Source organism: Lissotriton vulgaris, chromosome 6 (genome assembly GCF_964263255.1).
Source record: "Lissotriton vulgaris chromosome 6, aLisVul1.2, whole genome shotgun sequence".
Lineage (NCBI taxonomy): Eukaryota > Metazoa > Chordata > Amphibia > Caudata > Salamandridae > Lissotriton > Lissotriton vulgaris.
The window spans coordinates 1,773,459,151-1,773,483,063 of record NC_141694.1 but is presented as its reverse complement, the minus strand read 5'-3'; the positions used below and the strand labels follow the sequence as shown (position 1 = coordinate 1,773,483,063).

At 47.2% G+C, this 23,913-nt stretch overlaps 1 protein-coding gene across 3 annotated transcripts in view; it reads right to left on the bottom strand.

The window, feature by feature from the left end:
* The window catches only part of EFR3B (EFR3 homolog B), a 1,036,998-nt gene that overhangs the window by 188,632 nt on the left and 824,453 nt on the right, over positions 1–23,913 (bottom strand). For all 3 annotated transcript variants that reach the window (XM_086928032.1, XM_086928030.1, XM_086928031.1), the window contains exon 12: positions 5,096–5,147. In XM_086928032.1, the coding sequence (XP_086784158.1) occupies positions 5,096–5,147 (52 nt within the window). The remainder of the gene's footprint in view (positions 1–5,095; positions 5,148–23,913) is intronic.

The window sequence follows — 23,913 nt, the reverse complement described above, 5'->3', positions numbered from 1 at the left end:
CCAACCCATCTCACTGCTCTCATGGCTGTCCAAACTTGCAGAGGCCGATGCAAACAACGTCCTGTCCCAACATATGGACCAAAACAACATCCTGGACCCATCCCAAAACGGGTTCAGACCGGGCCACAGCACGGAGTCTGCCCTCCTGGCTACGACTGAACATCTCCGGACGATTCTCGATGCTGGTCAGAGTGCTGCACTGATTCTTCTTGACCTCAGCGCAGCCTTTGACACGGTATCCCATAACATCTCACTCAATCGTCTGGAGAAAGTAGGGGTCTCCGGTCTTGCCCTGAAATGGTCCTGTTCCTTCCTGAAGGACAGATCCTTCCGGGTGTCAGCTCCCCCATTTTTATCAAAGCCCCATCCCATTGGACAGGGAGTTCCACAGGGCTCTGCGCTGAGCCCATCCCTTTTTAATCTTTACGTGCAGCCACTTGCAGTAGTGGCTAAAGAGTGGGACCTAACGCTGGTGTTGTACGCTGATGACACGCAGCTGGCCATCACTCTCACGGAAGGCCCTTCCACCTCGGCCTCAAGATTCAGGGATGGTCTTGCTGCAGTAGCCCAATGGATGACGGACAACTGCCTGCAGCTTAATGCGGGCTAGACGGAGGTGCTGCTCCTCGGTAAGAACACCAGCCACTGGACTGAGCACTGGTGGCCCTCGTCACTAGGCACCATTGGTCAAAAATCTAGGAGTCTGGATGGACTCTTCACTCAGCTATCAGACCCACACCAAAAAAGTGGCTGCTAAGTGTGTCGGCCTGCTGAGGAGTCTCAGCCCCATACTTGGCTTTTTTGACACTAAAGTCCGTCAACTCATTATCCAAGCCACAATCCTCTCCCGCTTGGACTACGCCAATGTTCTTCTCCTTGGCGCCAACAAAGGAGAGATAGCACGACTGCAACGCGTGCAGAACTCTGCAGCTAGAGCCTTAGTTGGCCTCCCCGCAGATGCTCGGCCAGAGCCACTATTCGTAAATTGCACTGGTTACCTATCGACTCCAGAATCCAGTTCAAAACCCTCATTATGACCTTCAAAATCCTTAAACTCAGAAGCCCAAAACTGTTACGACCGCTCCTTACTCCTTATGTACCTCAGCGCGACTTGCGCTCCTCAGGCCAGTACCTACTGAGCGTACCCCGCCCAAAGCTCTGCCGCATTGGCGGCCGCTCCATCAGGGTCCTGGGAGCCAAGCTTTGGAACGCTCTGCCGTGAAACATCCGTTCTTTGGAAAGCCTGTCCACCTTTCGAAAGGCCATTAAGACTCACCTGTTCCCCTCTCTCTAGGCCACCCTTATCCCCACCTTTCTCATTTTCAGGCTAGGGTCTGTGGTTCTTTAGCGCCGGGACGCCTCTTTGCTGGGGCAGCTGTTTGCGCTTTACCAAAACTATAACATAACATAACCAGCGACACCCAGTTCACTATGGAGACAACTCTACTGGCGATAAACTGTCATGAGCGCATAGTCCAAATTTTGGGACTACCTTGTCTAAGAGAATTGAATAGCACATGATTTCTATCATTCAGACCAATTTGGTAAGATTGCTTCTTACCTGTTCTACGATGCCTGCTATGCGGAGAAGAATGCATGCTAGACACCTGTCTGATACTCCCATCAGTCATGCCAACAGATGTTGATACTTTGCTTGAACCAGTAACGGCCCATGCACTGAGTTGTCCCCAGCGGCTACCAATTCTGATGACGGCATTCATTGAGATCTCACAGACGCAAAATGCTACTGCTGAGGTACGAGAAACGACAGGCACACAGGTACCATTTGATTCGAACATTGCTAATGCGTACAATGCTGACGGCAATGCTTCACATCTATGTGTGGTTGATCTTTTTAACGAGGTAATCCAACTTTCCCCTACAATGGTAGACAATTTTTTTTACAGACTTAGAAGATTTGATGTTTTCTCCAAATATCAACACTGACTTTTGATTTGCCACACAGTGTTCTGAGAGACTCTGAATTCGACCTTAATTTTTTCAAAACAAAGTTCTAACTTTGGAACTCTTTTTTCGATGATTATTATTTTTCCAAATTTGTATTTTTCGACTTTTGGAACAAAGTAATCTGCTTAAAGTAAAACTATTGATAGAGAACTAGAATTCTTTGAAATACTTCCAGACAATATTTGACCTTGTCCTCATGCCAACAGTTATTTTTCTATGACATGAAATGGTTTTAACACCTTTCTCTTCTGTATTTATGAGCCATTTCATAAATGTATTTTCGTGATTCATTCCGGTAGCATTTTTCAAAATGTCAACTATATGCTTTGAATGAAACATTGCTTGAATGAGTACAGCACAAATGCTCTTTTGGTGTACAACCAGTATCAATGCACTTTTATGTATCTTTGAGTGGGTTTTAAACACTTGTTGTATAGATAGCTTTTAGATATGTTTATACATGTTTAGAACTTAGTATTTAGTAGACGTCATGCATAAGAAAGTGGAGTGGGTGTTTTAGATTCCAAATGCATTTTCCCGATTAATGCCCCTATATAGGTACAATTCACGTTGCCCTTATATAGGCATACAAATCAAGCCCTTATTTAGGCAAAGCCCATGCTTTCCAAATACAAGCATGGCTACTTCCATCCGATCACCAAACGTCACAACGATTTCTTGGAAAACCAGCTTAAGCCGTTAGGGACTTCCCCTTGCTTGAATATGGATTTCTCCAAGAACTCAGTTACTTTACAATGAGGGGTTCATTCATGACGTTATAAGCCCGACTTTACGTCAAACATGGCATTCCTAAACACTTTCAAGGTATAAATAAACCTTCACTTGCTATGGCAAAGCATGGTAGTTCGGAGCAGTTCGACGACCTACTTGCCCGACGCAGCTCGCTACAGCAAGTGCCGAAGGAAGCAGACTCTGCAGCTGACGCACTGATCAGGAAGCTGCCCTCCTCTGCTGAGAAATCCAGCTCCAGTGTTTCTGACTCCCATTGCGGGGTGTTGGGAAATCAAGTCCCGAGACAGAGATACCAGATCTCCTTCATTCAAAGGTATGGAGCTGATTAGAACCTAGAGAAACCGTTGGTAGATTCTTGGCAAAACGAACCTATGCTAAAGACCATACTTCTTCCCTCGTACTCGACTTGGGTTGGGTACATTGGGGTAGGCGTATTTTAGAAGCACCAGTTGAGTATTTTTGCCTGTGTTATTTATGCATATATTTTTCTATGGCTTAGAAACCATACAATGCTCTTACAGTATTATTTCATATTACTGTTTACGCTGTACGCATTATACATTGCATTCTGCCTAACGATTGTAGCAGTTCAACTCTCTTGCATGAGAAAGAAGACTGTTCAATAAACCCTTTTTATTGAAAACACCCGTCTCACTACTTCTCTGCAACTCTGTAGAAACGAAGCATGCACGATTGACTGAGTGAAATACTTATCTATTGTTTCCACGACTCTGAAGATAGTTATTCTAGCCCTAGGGAAACAAAGTTGTCATGTTTATGCGGTTGTCAGAAACGAATCCCTTCTTGTGTACTTGAGAACGTTTCTAGTGACCTCTGAGCTAGCTGGCACTCACTATTAAGTTTAGTACATTCGATAGAGACCTACTGACCTAATTCCTACGTCATATCTATAGGATATACTATTCCAATGCGCAGAGCCTATTGGGAATATAGGAACTACACTACAAGAGAAAGAGTGAGAAGAAGATGTAGACGGATAAAGCGAAAGAGGGTGAGATGGATACAGAGGACAGAGCTTTCTACTGTCCTAATCATATACAAAGGAGGAAGATTGGGAACCTAGGCAATAGCCCACTTTGCCCATGTCTTGAATATGCTCTGGTTAGTAATTTCTTTCAGGAGATTTTAAGAGCTACATCTACCTGTAGTAATAGCAACATGAGACTACAGATGGCTGGAAAGTCGCTACTGCATTTAAATAGCCATTGTCTTCCAGGATAGGGACATCAGAACCACATGCAGTTTCAGGCCTCTACTCGCCCACTCACTATGGAGTGACCTTACGCTGGAAGGAACAGTTGTTCTGTTCATTCAGAAATTGAATGAGCAATACATCTTGTTTTTATTGTGACACATTTGTTGTCTGTTCAAAGACAGAGGACACATGCCAGTTTGTCTTTTTACTAATTGTTGCTCTAGCTAGCCTGGAAAATAGTGTTTACTTTTCTTTCTCTTATTACACTTAGAGGTTTTTGTCAAGTGAGCTGTCAGATAACCATTAAGAAACAAAAGGCTGTAAGATGTCCGTTTTTATTCGAACACAACATTTCAACAGCTTGTAAATAAATAGTACAAGTATTTCAAAATATATCAGGAATTAAAAAAGAATATTTTTTGTAACTCAGAAGTGGGATGAAAACAAATATTTAAATAGAAGCAAAACAAATCAGAACAGTTTATGTGATCTGCAAATGATAAAGAACTGGAAACTCTGGAGCTTCGAATAAAATAAGAGGCATGGCAATAACCTCTGGAAGGTCTTCAGTGCTTAGCTCAGTAAAAACATTTTTAAAATAATGTATTTAAATGAACACAAATTAGTGATACTCCTTAATAAAACAAATAACAAGCCCAAAAACATTGTGGAGTACAAACATTAACCATTTGATGTTCAGGATGTTTATGTTTAAAATGTAAGCCTTAACCCTCAAAAGTATTGGAATACTGCACGAGTGTTGCCAAACTACGTCAAAGGGGGAACAAAAAAGGGAAAACATGTGGGTTGTAAGGTAAATGAGGAGAGATATTGTGGTTACAAACAGGAGTTCAACATCTCCCTTCCCATCAACACAAGAGAACATATAAATTGCGTTCCCATCCTTGATATGTTGATAAGTCAATGATACCCCAGTCAGACATATGCAGTAAATATCTTGGCTTCTCAATATAACGTTCTTTTTTTAAAAAAAAACAGAGCACAGTAAGCCTGAACTGGCCACCGAGTACATATATTGTCCTTCAGCATTCTGTAGGAAAAACCATATTAAGTGGCAGTCATGTATTTTCTACTGGATTCACAGCTGCTAAAAATCCGAGGATCACAACATGTCTAACTTGTCCTTAATTTGCCTACCTGAAGAAGAGATTTCAGTAGCATTATCTGAATCAGTCGCGTCCTGTTCACCCTGCAGTAGACACAGCAAGAAACATCAGAACTTATTAGGCAGAGAAACATCAATTTAATTTAGTTTTCCTAATGGCTGTCAGCCTGCAGTGTACTATTTTTTAATCAGATATGGTTTAAGAACCTATCATGTATGGAAATGAATATAGATACAAAGATATGTGAATGGGAAGCGGGGGATATGAAGAATTGACAGGCTCTCATACAGTAGGACACTCTGTATACCCTTATTAGTGACCACAGTTATTACAAAAAAGCAACAGAGCAAGATGACCATCTGGATCCTGAGAACATTTCCTCCGAAAACCCAAAAACGTTCTCTCATCGCATTCACCATTTAAATGGGTACTCTTAAAAACCTGAAGACAAAAGAAAATAAGTTACTTACCTGTAACTTTGGTTCCCCAGTATTGGTAACTTTCATAGATTCCCATGCTTTTGTATCATTCCCCGTCGTCGGAATGGGAGTCTCGGTAACAAAAATACCATAGCTGTAGGTACAAAAGAGAAAGGAAAAAGGCCTAGGCCTCATTCCCTTTTGTGACATATCGCTCTCTTTTTGTAAAAGAGACCAAACTTAGGCATCAGCCAATCAGAAGTGCCTCACCCCTTAGAACCTTCCTGAAGTAACCTCAGAGCCTCAGATTTTCGTAGCCGTTGTGTACTTAGACACCATATCTGTTGTAGGCTGAGCTTTCCTCTGGGCGGTGGGTGGGCCCATGGGAATCTATGAAAGTTACCAATACTGGGGAACCAAAGTTACAGGTAACTAACTTGTTTTCTTACCCCAGTATTGGAACTTTCATAGATTCTCATGCTTTTGTATCAGAGTAGCAAGCAGTTAGCAACAAAACCACATTTTGTGTCATAAAATAATTGCAATAGCCAACATGACATAAAGAAACAAAATGTGTAATATGGAAGGTGGGATAGAAAGGAAAGCTCACCAATTATTGAAAGAGGTTCCTCAGGACAGCCTGTCCTACTGCCGCATCATCTTGTTGTAAGGATTCCAAGCAGTAATGCTTGGTAAAGGTGTAAACGCTGCTCCAAGTGGCAGCTCTGCAAATGTCTTTAATCTGCACCCCCGCAAAGAGGGCCGTTGAAGATGCCACAGATCTTGTGGAATGTGCTCGAATCCTATTAGTCAGAGGTTTTCCTGCTGCAGTGTGGCAATGCAGAATGGCACTTGTGATCCATCTTGAAATACCCTGCTTAGATAGCGGAAGGCCCTTGCTTGGACCCCCAAAGGCAACAAATAACTGTGAGGATTTCCGAAATCCCTTAGTATGTTCCAAATAGAATTTCAAGCATCGTTGTACATCTGACGAATGCAATGTTCTTTCTGCTGGTGTAGCGGGTTGAGGAAAAAACGCCTTCAGAATGACCGGCTCATTCAAGTGGAAGTCCGAGGGAACCTTAGGCATAAACCTAGGGTTAGTTCTCATGATTAATACAGCAATGTTGGTGGTAGCGTTTCTCAATGAGAGAAAACGTCCGCACCTTCTGTTAGCGACTATTTTCACTGAGCAGGTCGCGTGTGAAGTATCAAGGGAAGAGGTGCACTGAGAACCTGGTGGGACACCCACCACCAGGGGTGTTAAACAAAGCAACTTAATGCCCGTATCAATACTCAGGAAAAAACCAAGTTACAACAAGCACCCTCTAAGAAGTCCGGTGTCAAGAAAATTTTCCTAACACATTGGTTATATCATAATTTTTTTCACCAGTTTCAACCATGAGTTCATAAGTGGTAAGGAAGCTTCAAAGTATGGATCCAAAACCGTACGTTGTTCTTCAAAAATCTTTATTTTAAGCACATTAAAAATTTTCCAGCTTTGCACTGCCGACACGTGTTTCGCCCACTCAGGGGCTTTTTCAAGGCAATCTCGATAAGGATGGGCAGGTCTTGTTGTCGAGATGTTCTTATCAGTAAGGCGAAGCAGGTATGATGTGATAATATTAAAGATCCTATTTATTGAGATGCTGACGGTTGCGCTGATATAGGTATAGATTCCAACTTGATAATTAATAGGGTAGCGTAAGTCACTGTGTGGAGATCAGTTCTTGTGTTCTAGAGTCCTGGAGACCTTGATAAGTCTTGTTAGTCGTACGCATATGGCCCGGATCTCCACTGCTGGGCGTTAGTTCTCATGATTACAGTGTTTCTTTTGAATTGGAGGAAAGGTTCTTGGATAGTCAAGGCCTGCAATTCTCCAACACGCCTAGCCGACGTGAGAGCGAGGAGAAGAGCCAATTTCCATGAAAGGTACCTCATGTCAGAACGATGGATTGGTTCAAATGGGCCTTTCATGAGCTGGGAAAGGACTAGATTCAAATGCCAAGTCGGAGGAGGCGGTCTCACTGGTGGATAGACTCTGAACAAGCCCTTAAGAAACTGCTTGACAATCCTGGAGGACCACAAGGAAGGCCCAGACCCAGACCTTCTGTACCTCGAAATCGCCGCCAAATGGACTTTAATTAATGAATGGGCTAGTCCCGACTTAGCCAAGGACAGCAGATAAGGTAGGAGCTGATGAAGCTTGGAAGCAAAAGGATCAATCTTTTCTCTCCTACACCAGCAACAAAATCTTTTCCACTTAAGATGGTAAGTCCTGTTCGTTGAAGGAGCCCTTGCCTGGGAAAGGACCTCCTTAATTTCTCTTGATATGGGGAGATTCATAAACTCTCGCTGCTCAGGAGCCATGCTGTCAGGTGTAATGACTGTGGATCTGGGTGCCAAACTTGTCCTTAGGACACTGTGAGGAGATCTGGTAGACCCTTCAAAGGAAGAGGAGGAGCTAGCGACAACAGATGGAGTTCCGTGTACCAGAACTGTCCCGGCCACGCAGGGGCTATCAGGATCATCGTGCACGGCTCCACCTTGATCTTCCTGATGAGCCGCAGGATAAGAGTTATGGGGGGAAAGGCGTAGACAAATGTCCTTGACCATGCTAATCGAAAGCGCATTCCCCAGAGAACCTCAATGGTGAAACCTGCTTGCGTAAGACCGGCATTTCTTATTGGTCGGTGGGGCAAAGAGATCCACCTGCGGTCTGCCCCACTGGCTGAAGACCTCCTCCAGAACTCGCTGATTCAATTCCCATTCGTGGCTGACTGAGGATGACCTGCTCAGTCTGTCGGCGTTCTAGTTTAGAACCCCTGGCAAGTGTTCTGCCTTTAGCGATATTCCCTGAAGGATCGCCCATTCCCAGATCTGTTGAGCTTCTTCTGACAATGGACCAGATCTGGTTCCTCCTTCTTTGTTCACATAGTGCATTGCCGTGGTGTTGTCCGTCCTGATAAACACTTGCGAACCCTCCAGGCGAGGAAGAAAAGCTTGCAGAGCCAGTCTTATCGCCCTTAGCTCCAAAAGGTTGATGTGGAGTCGTTTCGCCATGGGCGACCAATGACCGCTGACATGCAGGTCTTGCATCACTGCTCCCCAACCCTCCAATGACGCGTCTGTTGTTACAACTTGTGGAGACGGGTCGCTTACGAAGGATAGACCTTGGGACAAGTTGTTTTGATCTGTCCACCATAAGGCCACTTCCTTCATCATTGGAGTGATGGTCACCTTGTCCTCGAATGAAGCGTGGACCTGCTTCCACTGGTTGTCTGCTCCTGCAGAGGATGCATTCTTAGTCTGCAATGAGGAATTAGGGGGATACATGATGAAATCACCCCCAGCAGAGATTTGTAGCGGCGTACTGAAAGACACCTTCTTTCTTGTAAGTCCCGAGCCAAGGTCTGCAATTTCTCCCTCCTTTCCGGAGTAGGGAAGGCTCTTGAGAGCTTTGAATCCAGGATGGGCTCCCAGGAAACGAGCCTTTCTGGACAGGACCAGGGATGACTTTTTGTTGTTTAGAGTGAGTCCCAGATTCTGAAACAAATTTGAACAAGCCTGAACAGCGTCCAGCGCTGCCTCCCTGGACGGAGCTTTCAGCAACCAGTCGTCCAGGTAGGGGAAGACTTGGAAATGGTTCTTCAGCAGAAATGCTGCAACTGGCGCCAGAACCTTTGTAAAAATCCTCGGGGCTGAGTAGAGTCCAAAGGGTAAAACACTGAACTGAAAATGGCTCTTGGCTACTGTGAATCGTAGAAACCTTCTGTGTGCTGGGTGAATCGGGACATGGAAGTACGCATCCTCGAGATCGAGCGTGGCCATGAAATCCCCCGGGCTGATAAGATTCAAGATGTCCTGGAGAGAGACCATCCGGAAGGACAGAAAGATGAGATAGGTGTTAAGCTCCCTGAGGTCTAAAATGGGGCGCCATTTCTCTAGAGTCTTCCTTACCAGGAAGAACCTGAATAGAATCCTTGTCCCTTTTGATTTGAGGGGACCGGCTCTATCGCTCCCTTCCGGAGCATCTGTTGGACCTCGAGCCGCATGAGACGCGGGTGTTTCGATGGAATGGCTGCAGGGGGCTTGGGTGAAGGGACTTGAGTAAATTCCAAGGTATGCCCTTTCCGAATGATGTTGAGCACCCAACGGTCCGATGTTATCCAGGACCAGTTTTGAAGGTATTTGGTTACCCTGCCTCCAACTGATGATCTTTTGGAGGAGGGTCCAGTAGGAAGAGCCAGGAGGCTGCTACTGGCGCTTGGACTAATCTCATCCTCGTCCAGCATGCTTCCCCTTATTGTAAGGCCTGGAGTAGCTTGAAGACTGGCCCTGTCTCTGCTGATAAGACTGACTGTATTGTTGGGAACCTGAGCCCATGGAGGAATAGCGCTGCTGTTGATAGGATCCCTTGTAATTATTACCTCTGCCTCTGGATCCCTTAAAAGGAGACTTGCGGTATTGAAGGGTCCCCAAGGACCTGGCAGCCTCTGTGTCCTTTTTTATTTCCTGAAGAGTGTCATCAATCAGTTTACCGAATAATGCTTCACCATCAATGGGAAGATCCAGGACCTTGTTTTTGATCTCAGGCCGAAACCAAGTAGCCTTCAGCCATCCTTGGCGACGGAGGACTGCCGCCCCAGCCAAGGAACGAAACGCTGTTGTTGCAATGTCCATTGCACAGTCAATGATCTCCATTGACGTTGCTTCTCCCTCCTGTAAGATGTTTTTTGCCTCTGATGTTGACTCCGGAGGTAGCTAGTCTAGGAACGGGGCGACATCACACCAAAGCTGGCGGTCGTATCTACCCAAGATCACCAGGGCATTCGCAGCTCGCACTAGAAGACTCGCCATCGATGAGAATCTTTTCCCCGCATTATCTAATCTCCGCCCTTCCTTGTCCGGAGGAGTTGTTAAGGGGGCAGAGGGGTTACGGGATTTCCTCTGCGCTGCCTGTGAGATAACGGAGTCTGGTCTTGGATGACCCGTCAAGGCCGCCAGTCCATCATCAGGTGCCCTATATTTCTTATCCAGACGCAGTAGCACAGGGACCACCGTCGCTGGGTCCTTCATAGCCTTTAGGCCCTCCTTCCACAGATGATCTACAATAGGAATTGACCTAGTTGTCTTCCTAAAGGGTTCCTTGAAATCATATAGGAAACAATCCGTAGCCACAGCAGGCATGGCCAATTTGAACCTGCCAGCTGCTCTTTCCATCAGCTGATGGAAACCTCCAATGTCCGCTGGCGGGGAATAAACTGGACCCGGAACTGGTGATGAGGGATCCTGAATGATATATTCATCATATTCAGTAGTATGAACAGAGTCATGATCCGACTGTTGATCCTCATCCGAGGAATCATCATGGGCATCTGCCAGTCCGGAGGAATCCTGTGGAAAGGATGTTTGAGGCTGAGGAGAAACCTGAGCAGGTAAACCTGGCATCACCGTTGAGGCAGAAATCACTGCAAGCGCAGCAGGCGCCGCTGGGACCAGAATTGGCCTATTCGCCTTAGAATTGTAGTCCTGCAGCATCTTATGCAGATCCTGAAGAAAAGAAGATGGCACTGTAAACTTATCCTGCCCAGAATGGTGTTGCGACTGGGTCGTCTGCTGATGATCATCATCCTCCTGGTCGTATTCTCCTTCAGAGTCCGTCTCCTGGCATTTGACTAGAAGTTGAGAGGGACTATTGGCATAGCTGTACCAGTCCTGGTCATCCTCCTCTGACTCCCCTTCCTGAAAGAGCAAGATTGGTAGCAGGGGGTCACTCTCCTCGGAGAAGTCATCTCCGGCGTAATTCTTGTTACAGAAATCGTAATTCTCTTTTCAGAGGACAATACCGTCGACAGTTCCGTCGGTGACGGTTGTACACACGTCGACGAGATCGGGGTCGTCGATGTCATCGACGATGAAACTGTTGAGGTTCCAGCTGTCGTCATTGTCAAAGTCGTCGTCGTCGATGCCCTCGTCGACGAGACCGTCGTCGCCGACACCATTATCGTCGGCGACACTGTGACCTTAGCCGTCGACGCCTTCGTCGTCAGCGCCTTCGTCGTCGACACCGTCGTCGGCAAACCTCCCGTCGACGCTGATGAACCTGCCGTCGACGCTTCTGTCTTCGACGACGGTTCCTTCGACGACGAATCCCCCGTCGACGGGCTCGTCGACGATACTAATTTCGACTTAGATTTCTTCGTCGACGGAACCTCCGCAGTCGACGTCTTCGTCGTCGAGGGCTTAGAACTCCTCTCAGAAGACTGGGAAGAAGGTTTCTTGAAGACGGAGGCCGTCTTCTCACCCATGGAAGGCGTAGCTGGTCCTACCCTCCTTTTCACCTCGGTGAGGAGATTTGGGGGGACCCTGGCTCTCAGACTCACTGGGGGTCGTTTTTGAGGCCTTAGTCGATTGCTCCACAGAAGGAGAAGGGGAACCCCTACTCCTCTTCACTGACCTTCTTGAGGAAGACATCGACGCTGCATCCTCACTGTCACTAGAGACAGTATCCTTCCTAGATTTCAACTTCTGGAGCCATGTCAAAAGTCTACCCTCACGGTCCTGGAGGGTCTTGGTCGAAAAAGGTGCGACAGATCTTACAGTCCGCAGCCTTGTGGTCAGGATAGAGGCAATAGATGCAGTCTTTGTGCTTATGCTCCACAAAAAGCCTTTTTTTGCCACATGGCTTGAAAAAAGCCTTTTTCTTCTCCATGTCAGACATCCTGGAAGGCAGCTAACAATCCCGAAGAGAATCTGAAAAGAATCTGAAGAAAAAATCCTGAAAAAATTCCTTGAAGAGTAGAAGTTGAGCAGAGCTCAAAGGAGACTCCCTAAGCACAACGTGTGGTAGAAAATCTGAGGCTCTGAGGTTCCTTCAGGAGGGTTCTAAGGGGTGAGGCACTTCTGATTGGCTGATGCCTAAATTTAGTCTCTTTTACAAAAAGAGGGTGATATGCTACAAAAGGGAATGAGGCCTAGGCCTTTTTTTCCTTTCTCTTTTGTACCTACAGCTATGGTATTTTTGTTACCGAGACTCCCATTCCGACGACGGGGAATGATACAAAAGCATGGGAATCTATGAAAGTTCCAATATTGGGGTAATATACAGTACCCTTTCGATTGTTAAGTGAGACACTACTCGCGACACTACTCGCCTTATCTATTGTCTCACGCCATTCTCCCATCTTTAATAAGCAACAATGAACCTCACAATATTGTTCCCAATACCTCTAAGGCCGAGGTCAGCGGGTGTCATGCCTATTTTATAGGTTCTGCCCTAATAAGGTGCTAATAGGCAATCCCTGTAAGATATATTTCTGCTGTCCTGGAAACGCAGAAATCAGATACTACTGTGAGTGTGCTGTAATGCCAAGGACCTAATTTTTAGGCTTTTTAGGGTTTGATTTTCAGACAACATTATTATTATTAATATTATTAATATTATTATTATTATTATACTCTTAGTAACTTAAATCGAATTCATGGCATTAACAGAATGATCTGTCTTTCTATCATACTTACTGTGTAATTGACCGTGGCTCTAGTCTTACAAAATTATCAATGTTTAAATACACATGGATAATACACAAAGGCTAGACAAGCACAGTGGTGGCTTGCAAGTGTTATCACAATTTGATCTTCGATGTTCCTTCTTGTTGTTGGTTCCATAAGAGATATCAAGAGGCATCAAACAGAGACCGCAATTCCTCCACTCATAGTCCGAGTCCTAGAGTACTTGGGGATATGAGTTGTGGAAGCTCCAGTCTTGGCCATATAAGACAAGCAGTCATGAGGTGGTTACAGAAGCCTTTCGATCATGTGGGTCGTCCGCGGGTGGAGAACAAGGTAAGTGCGGTCTGTGGGGGTAATGCACATAGGCTGCACAAAGACTGCATAAGCTCTACCATCACTTGATAAATAAAACAGTTCAGAAAAGATAGGGCTCACAGGCGAGGCACTGTCTTCGGTTGCTTCAAGTAATGATGCAGTTAATGAGAATTGAGACAAGTAGGAAAGACACAGTTGATTGTTACATTTAGAAATGGTGCGTTCAAGAAGGCCGGGCATATGTTAACACAGTCAGTCCTTAATTTTACGTATTTTGAACAGCCTAAAAAAGGTTTCCCAGTGCTCCGCTCCAATACGAAAAGTGTAGCAGACTGGAGTGCCATCTACGGGGGATGTCAATTTGTTAAATTCCGGGGATTGAAACACCAAGTTATTAGAGATTTAACAAACAGAGAGCGTGAATAACATTTTCTCAGAGTTGGAGGCAAATCATTCCAGAGACTAGGTCTGAGAAAGCAGAATGCCCATCCTCCTTGGCAGGATTTCCTGATTCCAGGAATACAGCCAGTCTGAGATGACTAGAATGCAATGAGCATGTTGGGGATTACAGAGACACACAAGATCTCATATAAGCAGGTCCGGTGAAGGAAAGGCACTTCTGCATATAGCACAGTGCCTTGAATTGAACATGGTGATCAATAGGTAACCAATGTAAAGCCCATCACATACTGGCTGTGGAAGTGAATTGAGGAGGATGCAGTAAAAGACATGCAGCAGCATTTTGAACAATCTGGAGGCCTTTACATAGTGTTTTTGCAAACACCAGATATAAACTATTCCCATAGTCCAGCCTGGAAATTATAAGGGCCTGGACCACAGTTCTCTAAGCAGAGGTAGGGAGACAGCAAATAATCTTCCTAAGCCCTTGCCTTTCAGGATGCCAAAGCAGGTAGCCGCCACCTTGTTGACCTGATGGCTCTTAGTCAATTTATCATCAAGCAAAACTTCCAGAATCTTTATGACCGAAACTGGGCATGGGAACCCCAAAGGGGAGGGGGATTACCCACTACCAGACCCTCTGTCTTATCGCCATTTAGTTTTTATGGAGTTGGCACACATCCATGATGAAACTTGGATGAGGCATGAATTAAGGACCTTCACATTCTGATTGTTTTGGGCTGACAGAAATAGTACAATCTGCGTATAATCTGCATATGCATAGTATGTGAGGCCATAATGTTCCACTTTCTCCGCTAATGGTCTAACATATAAATTGAAGAACATTGGGCTCAAGGTGGATTCCTGGGGAACACCTGAAGCCAGAGGAAGAGGTTTTGACCTGTGTTGGTTAGAGTGGACCTGAGAAGTGTGGTCATGCAGGAAGATTTCAGCCACTAAAGGGCAATATCCTTTATTCCCATTCCCTCTAATCTTTGCAGGAGAATGATGTGATATACAGTGTCAAATTCTGCGCTGTGATAACGAAATCAGTGCAGCAGCTCCACCATTATCCAATTGGTGCCTAAAGAACTCAGTAATAAAGGGAATAGACAATTTGATGCTGTTGCCTGTGTGAAACCCGTATTTGAAGAAGTGATGTGGTACTGGCCTGTACGAACCACACATTTGAAGAAGATGTGGTATTGTGGCGCTAGTGAAGATGTAGCAATGCAGACACATGGGCATCTTGTGTTCATAGGGCACTGGTGAGGATGAAGCATGCTGGCTTAGGATGCACACAAGAGAGTGAGCAGGTCGGACTGTGGAGCGATTGCAGATCCTGACTCCGGGAGGTGTACTTTTTCTAAATTTCTAATGGCAAGATGCTCAAAATTAAACTGTATCTGGCTGATCAAGCCAGTTTTTGCCAGTCCAGTCAGTCTGCCTCCTGGGTCCTTCTTCGGGAGCATCAAAATGGTGTCTTTTCAGGTAATGTATGTATTCCTCTCTTCCTAAACTACACCGAATCACTGCAAAATCATATTTACACCTCTAATTCATTCCAGTAACTTTGATGAAACATTTCTTAATGCTTCTCCGAGCATTACTATCTTCATGCAGGACTTGCCTGTTTCTTAAAAGTGGAGCTTAAAACCAAATTAAGAATGTTGGTTCTCATACCAGAAATAATGGGTACTGGGGACAGCACAGACAATGGGGGAGGGAGAAGGAGAGCGCAAAAGGGATCCCTTCTGCTGTATCTCCCAGAACCACCACCAGGACTGAAAGAGTACCATCAGGTTGAATGCCATGAGGAAATTGTACTAGAAATAGAAGAAAGCGTTTGTAGTTTTTACCCTTCAACCTTCAAGTTGGTTTAGTTGCGTATGAGGCAGTGGTATCTCCTGGAATCTTTGCATATGTAGACTCCAGTTGCAGAGAAGTTGCTCTCTGTTAAGCTCTTCTGACTGCTCCATGAAAAAGAGGTCTCCTATTAAACTGTAGCCTCTCATAAGAGCACATTGCCGGATTTAAATATTTTAGTAACTGAAAAGAGAAGGTGAAACTTTAATTGTGAAATGATGCACTTTTTTAAGAGAGATACTAATCAAGTTTTCAGATGAAATTTTCTATCAAGCAGTCCTTCCAGCCGGTTATAATGTACAAAATGAGAAACTCAGACAGCCTTACTCGATTGGGTCTTTACGCATAAACTGGCAAGAACAATTATTAAAAAGCCAAACTATGCCACAGCAAAGCAAAAGCGGCATTCTGTTGCCAGACAATGTATTTTCATGGCTTATTTAATCTGCACGTTATTTTCAAATCCTTTTTAGCATGGGGAATCAAATAACTAACTTTTTCAAATTTTTCCTGAATGCATGTTCTAATGGGTGCTACACACTTAGTGAAGGTCAAAAGCCTTTTAAAACTGAATGAGATGCCGGAGTGTTCCACCTTTAAGTGCTCTGTGGGCTACTATTAATCTAAGTGCACTGGTTATTCTAAAAGCAAGGAGATACTGTAGCATACTAAGCACACAAATATTGACAAGTGAAGGAACGCAGAACTCTATTGATACATTTTTGCTAAAGGTTCGGCCATTTATGATAGCGTGCAAAACAGTCAAAATGGCTTTTACATGTAGGAGAGTAGGGTCTGCAATCCTATGATGACCCGGACTTTTTTGCTTTTGTTTCACTGGTTTACGACTTTCTCGGGCTGTGGGCCTGCCAATCAGACCCACAGCCTAGCTGTTCTCTCGCTAAATTGATGTGTGTACCTTAGGTGCATAACCCAATTGGAACTGGGCCACCTTGTTAGACCCTGTAACTCAGGGCATCGGTGTACCCAGGGCCTACCAGGGGCTGAAGCATGTATTATGCCACCCCTGGATGGCCATCTAAATCTGACACAACTGGCTGCACGACAGCTGGGGCAACGTGGCGTTAGGTATAGTATCCCTATATCTAACCTTAAAATAGACACCCGAGTTCCTATCAGTCACTCCTATGGCAGGCCTTGACAATCCTGAAGGCAGAGTGCATGGAACCGTGTGAATTGGGCTCTGGCACGAGCCGAGCCCGGTTGCAGCTTGCGGAACCAAGACCCAATGGCTGTTCCATGATAACGCGTACCATATCGGTAACCTCGGTATCGCGTTATCAAGACATGTCGAGTAAGGTGTCATACGAATCGGGATGCTGCCCCCTCACCAATTCTGGCGACGAGGTTAGCATTTCGCCCTTCTAGAGGGACACGACATGTACGTAACTGTGAACCCCGGTTAAAGTTAACTGAAGCCTCAGCTCCACAAAATGGATGCTGCCACCACAGACACGAGTCTGACCTCCTGCTGCTGAGAGTCCTTCCAGCGAGGAGAGCTTGGACAAAGGGTTTCCTGTCAGGGGCGGTGTTCGCACCATCCCAGACAGGGTTTTGTGTATTCTGGGTAGGTAGGGCTTTGCGAGAAGGTGACTGCCGAGTGGCACCCCGGTGCTCACTACGCATCTGCCGGCTAGAACCAGTTCCAGGGGCGCGCAGCCTACCGTCAGGGTAGAGGGGTGTAACTGCCCCCTTCCTGGTCCCACCCCTAGGGCAGGACCTAGTCATGTACCCACCCCTTTCTTTAGGATAAAGGCAGGAGCGGGGACCCTTCCAAATTGGATCATCTTTGAATCAAGAACTACTTTCTACGAAAGGACATTCGAGACTCTTCTCAAGATTTCTCCCTTGTGGCTAAGGAGTAGTCACCCTGCATCCGCAGGCACCATCTAAGAACTCTGCGGTTTGCTGCAAGTCCTTCCTCAGGAATCCGACGACCCAGCTCGACGAGAACCGGCTTCCCTGGCACCTCTGACCTCTACCCACATCGTCAGCTCAGCTGAGATCTGTGGGTGCGACGAGACCTCGAGGGACCGGCCATCATCAAAACCTGCACGCTTTCTTAGATCAGCACGATCACCGAAGGAATCCTCTGGTGAGTGCTCTGGGGTCCGAGAAGCCCCGACCCTGAGCAGCTCCAGCATCGAAGTGCAGTCTCCCAGCATCTCCACGATCTGCGTGGGGCCCTTCTGCTTTGCCGCTCAGCACGTTGTCTGGTTAGCCGCTGGCTTGTGACCTCCTTGACGACATCCGACAACCAACGCTGTTGGTCTGGTTGCTCCAGACCGGCCGTTGCTCCCTTTTACGAGAGGAGCACCCCGGACCCTCCTGGTCCACTCAAGACGCCATTTTAGGCCCACCACGTGGCCCTGAAATCTGCCAAGGCTTGTTGCCCCAATCCTGGGCCCAGCGACGCCGACAGCATCAACCTTCGTGGGACAGCTCGCACCTCCATCCTGGTCGCCGATAACGCCTCCTGGTCCGTGAGACTGCAGAGCCTAGCATCGCCCACTCACCTAGTCGAGGTGACGGCCATCCGGTGCCCTCCTGGTACCCTCTGACTACTGGCTAGTAGTACGAACTTGGTCCCCTCTGCTTTCAGGTATCGTCTATCACTGATCCAGGCTTGGATCTCTACGAACTATTCTTCTCTGGTTGCCGGCCAGCAACTCCTTCCTTCCGGCTCCTGGCTCGTCAGCGAAGACCCCCGACGCCTGTAAGACTTGTGCAGCCGCAGCCCTTGTGGCTAGGTAACTTCGGCATTTCTGTGCCCGCATAGCCTCCTTACTTAAGGGTCCCGAGTCCCTCGCTTCCGACTTGCCTTATCGGGTCCGCCCGAGACCTCTAAACTTTCCGTGCCCTCGGGCACTTGTATTGATTGTGCACTTGAAGTATTTTCCTAAGAGTTTTGTTCTGTGCTTAGTACCCTGTCCTCATAAAGAGTACAGGGCTGTTGTGATTCTAATAAATATATTGTTTATTTTCATAACACTTGTGTGGTGTCCTTTCACTTGGTGTTCAAGGGGTATGTGATGGTATAACAGCTGGCTTAACACGCCCCCTAGAGTTTAGCCCGAAGACTGCTCATATCCACGCTACTAGGATAGCTGGTCTAAGGTTGACTTACAACCAATCACCATAAGGGTCGTTTGGACCGATGCAATGTGGTCGCTAGAATCGTGAACACTGCATATCGGGCCAACTTCTCACATTGGTGAGCAGCGGTTGGGATTTGAGCTTGCTGTTGTTTTACCACGCGTATCCTAAGAATATCTTGTGAAAGATCGCATAAGTACTTCAGGTACATATAACTTAGCTTAGAATACTCTGAGTTCTACTGAACCAGCTGTTGTAGCTCCTCAAGGCTTAGCACACCTTGGCTACAACTCTTAGCAAGGGATCAGTAGGTAAACATATAGTGTAGGTAGGTGCATCTCTTACACCACACTAGAAGCAGCATGTCAGACAAAGGAGGAAACTCTGAGTCTCCCCTTGTGTCAGTCGACCTTCCACAGGTCACTTCCAGATATGCTGCACTTAGCTTCCAAGAGATGCGACAAATCTGTACATCTCGGAAGCTAAAACAGGGTGCAAACCCTACCATTCCGTTTCTGATTGGTCTCTTGGAGACTTATGATGCAAGGAGGGCGGGTAACACCGACCCTTCTCATCCAGAAGTGGATATGCCCCCCCTCGAGGGAACCCGAGGTGACCCTGACCTTATCCATCTCTCCGCAGAAGGTGAAGAGGAGGACGAGGAGCCAGAGACATCTGGGGACGAGGCAGACAAAGGTCCAGTCATAGTTAGTCAGCTAACCCAGGACAACTTAAGCCGGCACGAGAATGGCACCAGGAGACCCCTGGGGCCTCTCTCAGGCCAGCTTAACATTGGGAATGGACGAGTTAGGTCTCTGTCGAGAGGCTCTAATAGATCCGTTCGAACCAATGGCTCTCGAGGCTCTGCTCGGAGAGGGATGACATCCCCCCAGAGGAGGGTGTACGAAGCGAAGGAGCGGGAAGTCAATCTGCGAATCGAAAGGGAAGAACTTGCCCTGGCCAAAGAAAGACTCGCCTTTGCTAGAGAGCAGGAATTGAGTGGGACTAATCCCACTGGTGGCAGCATTCCCCCACGGGAAAACAGGAGTTTAGACACTAGGCACCTGAGTAAGATAGTGCCCCCCTTTAAGCAAGGGGACGACATCCACAAATGGATTACTGCTTTGGAGCGGGCCTGCACTGTACAGTGCGTCCCCCAGAGTCAGTGGGCGGCTATCTTGTGGCTCTCCTTTGAAGGTAAAGGTAGAGATAAGCTCCTCACTACTAGAGTCGAGGATGCTAACAATTACCAGGTCCTGAAGAACACACTGATTGATGGGTTCGGCCTAACCACTGAGCAGTACAGGTTGCTGTTCAGGGATACCCAGAAAACTCAGTCTCAGGACTGGTCTGATTTCGTTGATTGTGCCACTAAGGCTTTGGAGGGCTGGTTGCTGGGCAGTAAGGTTACTGATTACACAGGATTGTATAATTTGATCATGCGAGAACAGATTTTAAACAATTGTCAGAACCAGTTGTTGCATCAGCACCTTGTCGACTCGGATCTGACCTCTCCCCAAGAATTGGGAAAGAATGCAGACAGATGGGTCAGAACAAGGGTTAAGCAAAACCAGGGCCAGAACCAGGGTGGTCAGAAGAAAGCAGACCAGAAGGGTAAAGATTCGAAAGGGGAACAAACTGACCAGAAGTCTTCGACAGGTCCCCAACAACCCAAAGAAGGGGGGGGGGGGTCAGGTTTCCCAGAAAAAGAAGAATCAAGAAGGCCAATCGAAAAGGTGGTGCCAATACTGTAAAAGTAAAACTCACTGGTTTAGTGAGTGCACCAAGAAAGGAGGGCAGACTCCTGCTACTGCAGCCCCTAAGTCACCTGTGCCCCCTAGTACAGCCAGCAGTAGTAGTGTGCCTCCCAAGGGACTAGTTGGGTTAACCTTGGGTTCTGAGGGGTGTGACAACCTAGTTGGTACACTCACTCAGGCTGTCCTTGTCTGTACGGGGGATGTGGATATATCCCCTGATGTCAGTCCCAATACTTTGGGCAAATACCGACAGACGCCTTTAATCAATGGAAGAATGGCTCAGGCCTATAGGGACACTGGTGCCAGCGTCACCATGGTGACGCCTAACTTTGTGGACCCTGGACAAATCATGCCAGGTACAGATTTCCTGGTGACCAATGCCAGCAACGTCACTACCAGTCATAGTTTGGCGATTGTTGCTTTCTCCTGGGGAGGGGTAAATGGCCAGAAAAAGGTTGTTGTTAGTTCAGACCTCCCAGTGGATTGTTTGTTGGGCAATGATTTGGAGTCATCGCAATGGACAGAAGTGGAACACCGGACTCACATGGAAATGTTAGGCTTGCCAGCGCATGTGCTTGCTGTGACTAGGTCACAGGTCGGACGATGCCCTACTGAATCGGTGCTGGATCCTGGAACAATGGACCAGACACCTCCCAAGAAGAAGAGCAGTCGGGTTAAGGCCTCGCCTTCCCCCTTGCCCCAGGTCGAGGATCAAGTCTCAGAGGAGGCTGACCTCCAGGAATTGCGGGAAACTGAACCTAAAGAACTCAAACTTGATCAAGTTGAGTTTCTGGGTTCAGGGGGACCCACACGAGAAGACCTGGGGAAGGACCAGTTAGACTGCCCTTCCCTTGAACCCCTCAGACAGCAGGCTGCTGCTGAGGCTGCTGGGAACGCCACAGGTACCCACAAGGTATACTGGGAGGATGGACTCCTGTACACTGAGGCAAGAGACCCCAAGCCTGGCATGACCAGGAGGCTGGTTATCCCCTTGTCTCAGCGTGGTTTACTTCTTACCTTGGCCCACGAGATTCCTTTAGCAGGACACTTAGGCCAGACGAAGACGTGGGACAGGCTTGTCTCGCACTTTCACTGGCCTCACATGAACGAAGATACCAAGGAGTTTTGTCGCTCCTATGTCACTTGCCAAGCCAGTGGTAAGTCAGGTGGCACGACAAAGGCCCCCCTTATACCAATGCCTGTGGTGGGGGTGCCCTTTGAACGAGTGGGGATTGACATTGTCGGTCCAATGGAACCCCCAACAGCATCAGGGCACAAGTTTATACTGGTGGTAGTGGATCATGCCACCAGGTATCCTGAAGCTATTCCCCTTAGGACCACTACAGCATCTGTTGTGGCAAGAGCCCTAGTTGGAGTGTTCTCCAGAGTGGGCTTCCCTAAGGAGGTTGTCTCTGACAGAGGTGCAAACTTCATGTCGAGCTATTTGACTGCTATGTGGAAGGAATGTGGTGTCAACTACAAGTTCACTACACCCTATCATCCACAATGCAATGGGCTTGTTGAGCGGTTCAACAGGACCCTGAAAGGGATGATTCATGGACTACCTGAAAAGCTCCGGCGTAGATGGGACGTCCTGATTCCCTGCCTTTTATTCGCTTACAGAGAAGTCCCACAGAAGGGGGTTGGCTACAGCCCTTTTGAACTTTTGTACGGGCATCCTGTAAGAGGACCCCTGTGTTTGGTGAAGGAAGGATGGGAGAGACCTCTCAAAAAGCCTGCAACCAGCATAGTGGACTATGTGCTTGGTCTCCGCTCGCGGATGGCTGAGTACATGGAGAAGGCATACGAAAACCTTAAGGCCAGCCAAGAACTCCAAAAAGCTTGGCATGACCAAAAGGCTGTCTTGACTGTTTATCAGCCCGGACAGAAGGTGTGGGTGTTGGAGCCAGTGGCCCCAGCAGCACTCAAGGACAAATGGTCCGGGCCCTACACCATCCTGGAGAAGAAGGGAGAGGTCACCTAACTGGTGGACCTTGGAACTCCCCGGAGCCCCCACAGGGTGCTTCATGTCAACAGGCTCAAGGCATATGTCGACAGGAAGGACATGAGCTTGCTCATGGCCATAGATGAGGGACAGGAGGAAGAGATTGACCCTCTCCCAGACCTGCTCACTCAGAATCCTGACGACGGATCGGTAGACGGTGTTGTCTTTTGTGGCAGCCTCTCCGAACATCAACAGGAGGATTGTAAACAGGTTCTTCAATCCTTCCGGCATATGTTCTCTCTAACACCCAGTCAGACCAATTGGTGCACCCATGAGGTTGACACTGGTGACAGCTTGCCCGTCAAGAGTAAAATCTACAGGCAGCCTGATCACGTTAGAGACTGCATCAAAAGTGAAGTGCAGAAAATGTTGGAGTTGGGAGTCATTGAGCCCTCGGATAGCCCCTGGGCTAGTCCCGTAGTTCTAGTGCCGAAGCCTCACACCCAGGGTGGTAAGAAAGAGATGAGGTTCTGCGTAGACTACAGGGGTCTCAATGCAGTCACTAAGACTGACGCCCACCCAATACCAAGGGCGGATGAGCTTATAGATAGATTGGCGTCTGCCAACTACTTGAGCACGTTCGACCTGACAGCTGGGTATTGGCAAATCAGGTTAGCTGAGGACGCCAAGCCTAAGACAGCATTTTCTACCCCTGGTGGGCATTATCAGTTTGTGGTAATGCCCTTTGGTTTGAAAAATGCACCTGCCACCTTCCAAAGGTTGGTGAATCACGTTCTCATTGGGCTGGACGACTTCTGTGCGGCGTATCTTGACGATATTGCTGTCTTTAGCTCCACCTGGGAGGATCACCTGGTCCACCTGCGGAAAGTGTTAGAGGCTCTGCAAGCAGCAGGCCTCACTATCAAGGCTACCAAGTGCCAGATAGGGCAGACACAGGTTGTATACTTGGGCCACCTTGTCGGTGGAGGCCAAGTTCAACCACTGGAGAGCAAAATACAGTCAATCAGGGACTGGGCTCCTCCAACCACCCAGACTCAGGTTCGAGCTTTCTTGGGCCTGACTGGTTACTACCGGAAGTTCGTCAGAAATTACGGATCGATTGTGACTCCGCTTAATGAACTGACGAGTAAGAAAATGCCAAAAAAGGTTCAGTGGACAGCGAGCTGTCAAAAAGCATTCGATGACCTAAAACAGGCCATGTGCACGGCACCTATCCTTAAGAGTCCAGACTACTCCAAACCATTCATTGTCCAAACAGATGCTTCTGAGTTGGGTGTGGGAGCTGTTCTATCTCAACTGAATTTTGATGGTAATGACCAGCCCATTGCTTTTATCAGCAGGCGGCTGACCCCCAGAGAGAAAAATTGGTCAGCTATAGAGAGGGAGGCCTTCGCTGTGGTGTGGACCCTGAAGAAACTGAGGCCATACTTGTTTGGCACTCATTTCAAGATTCAGACCGACCATAAGCCCCTCCTATGGCTAAATCAGATGAAGG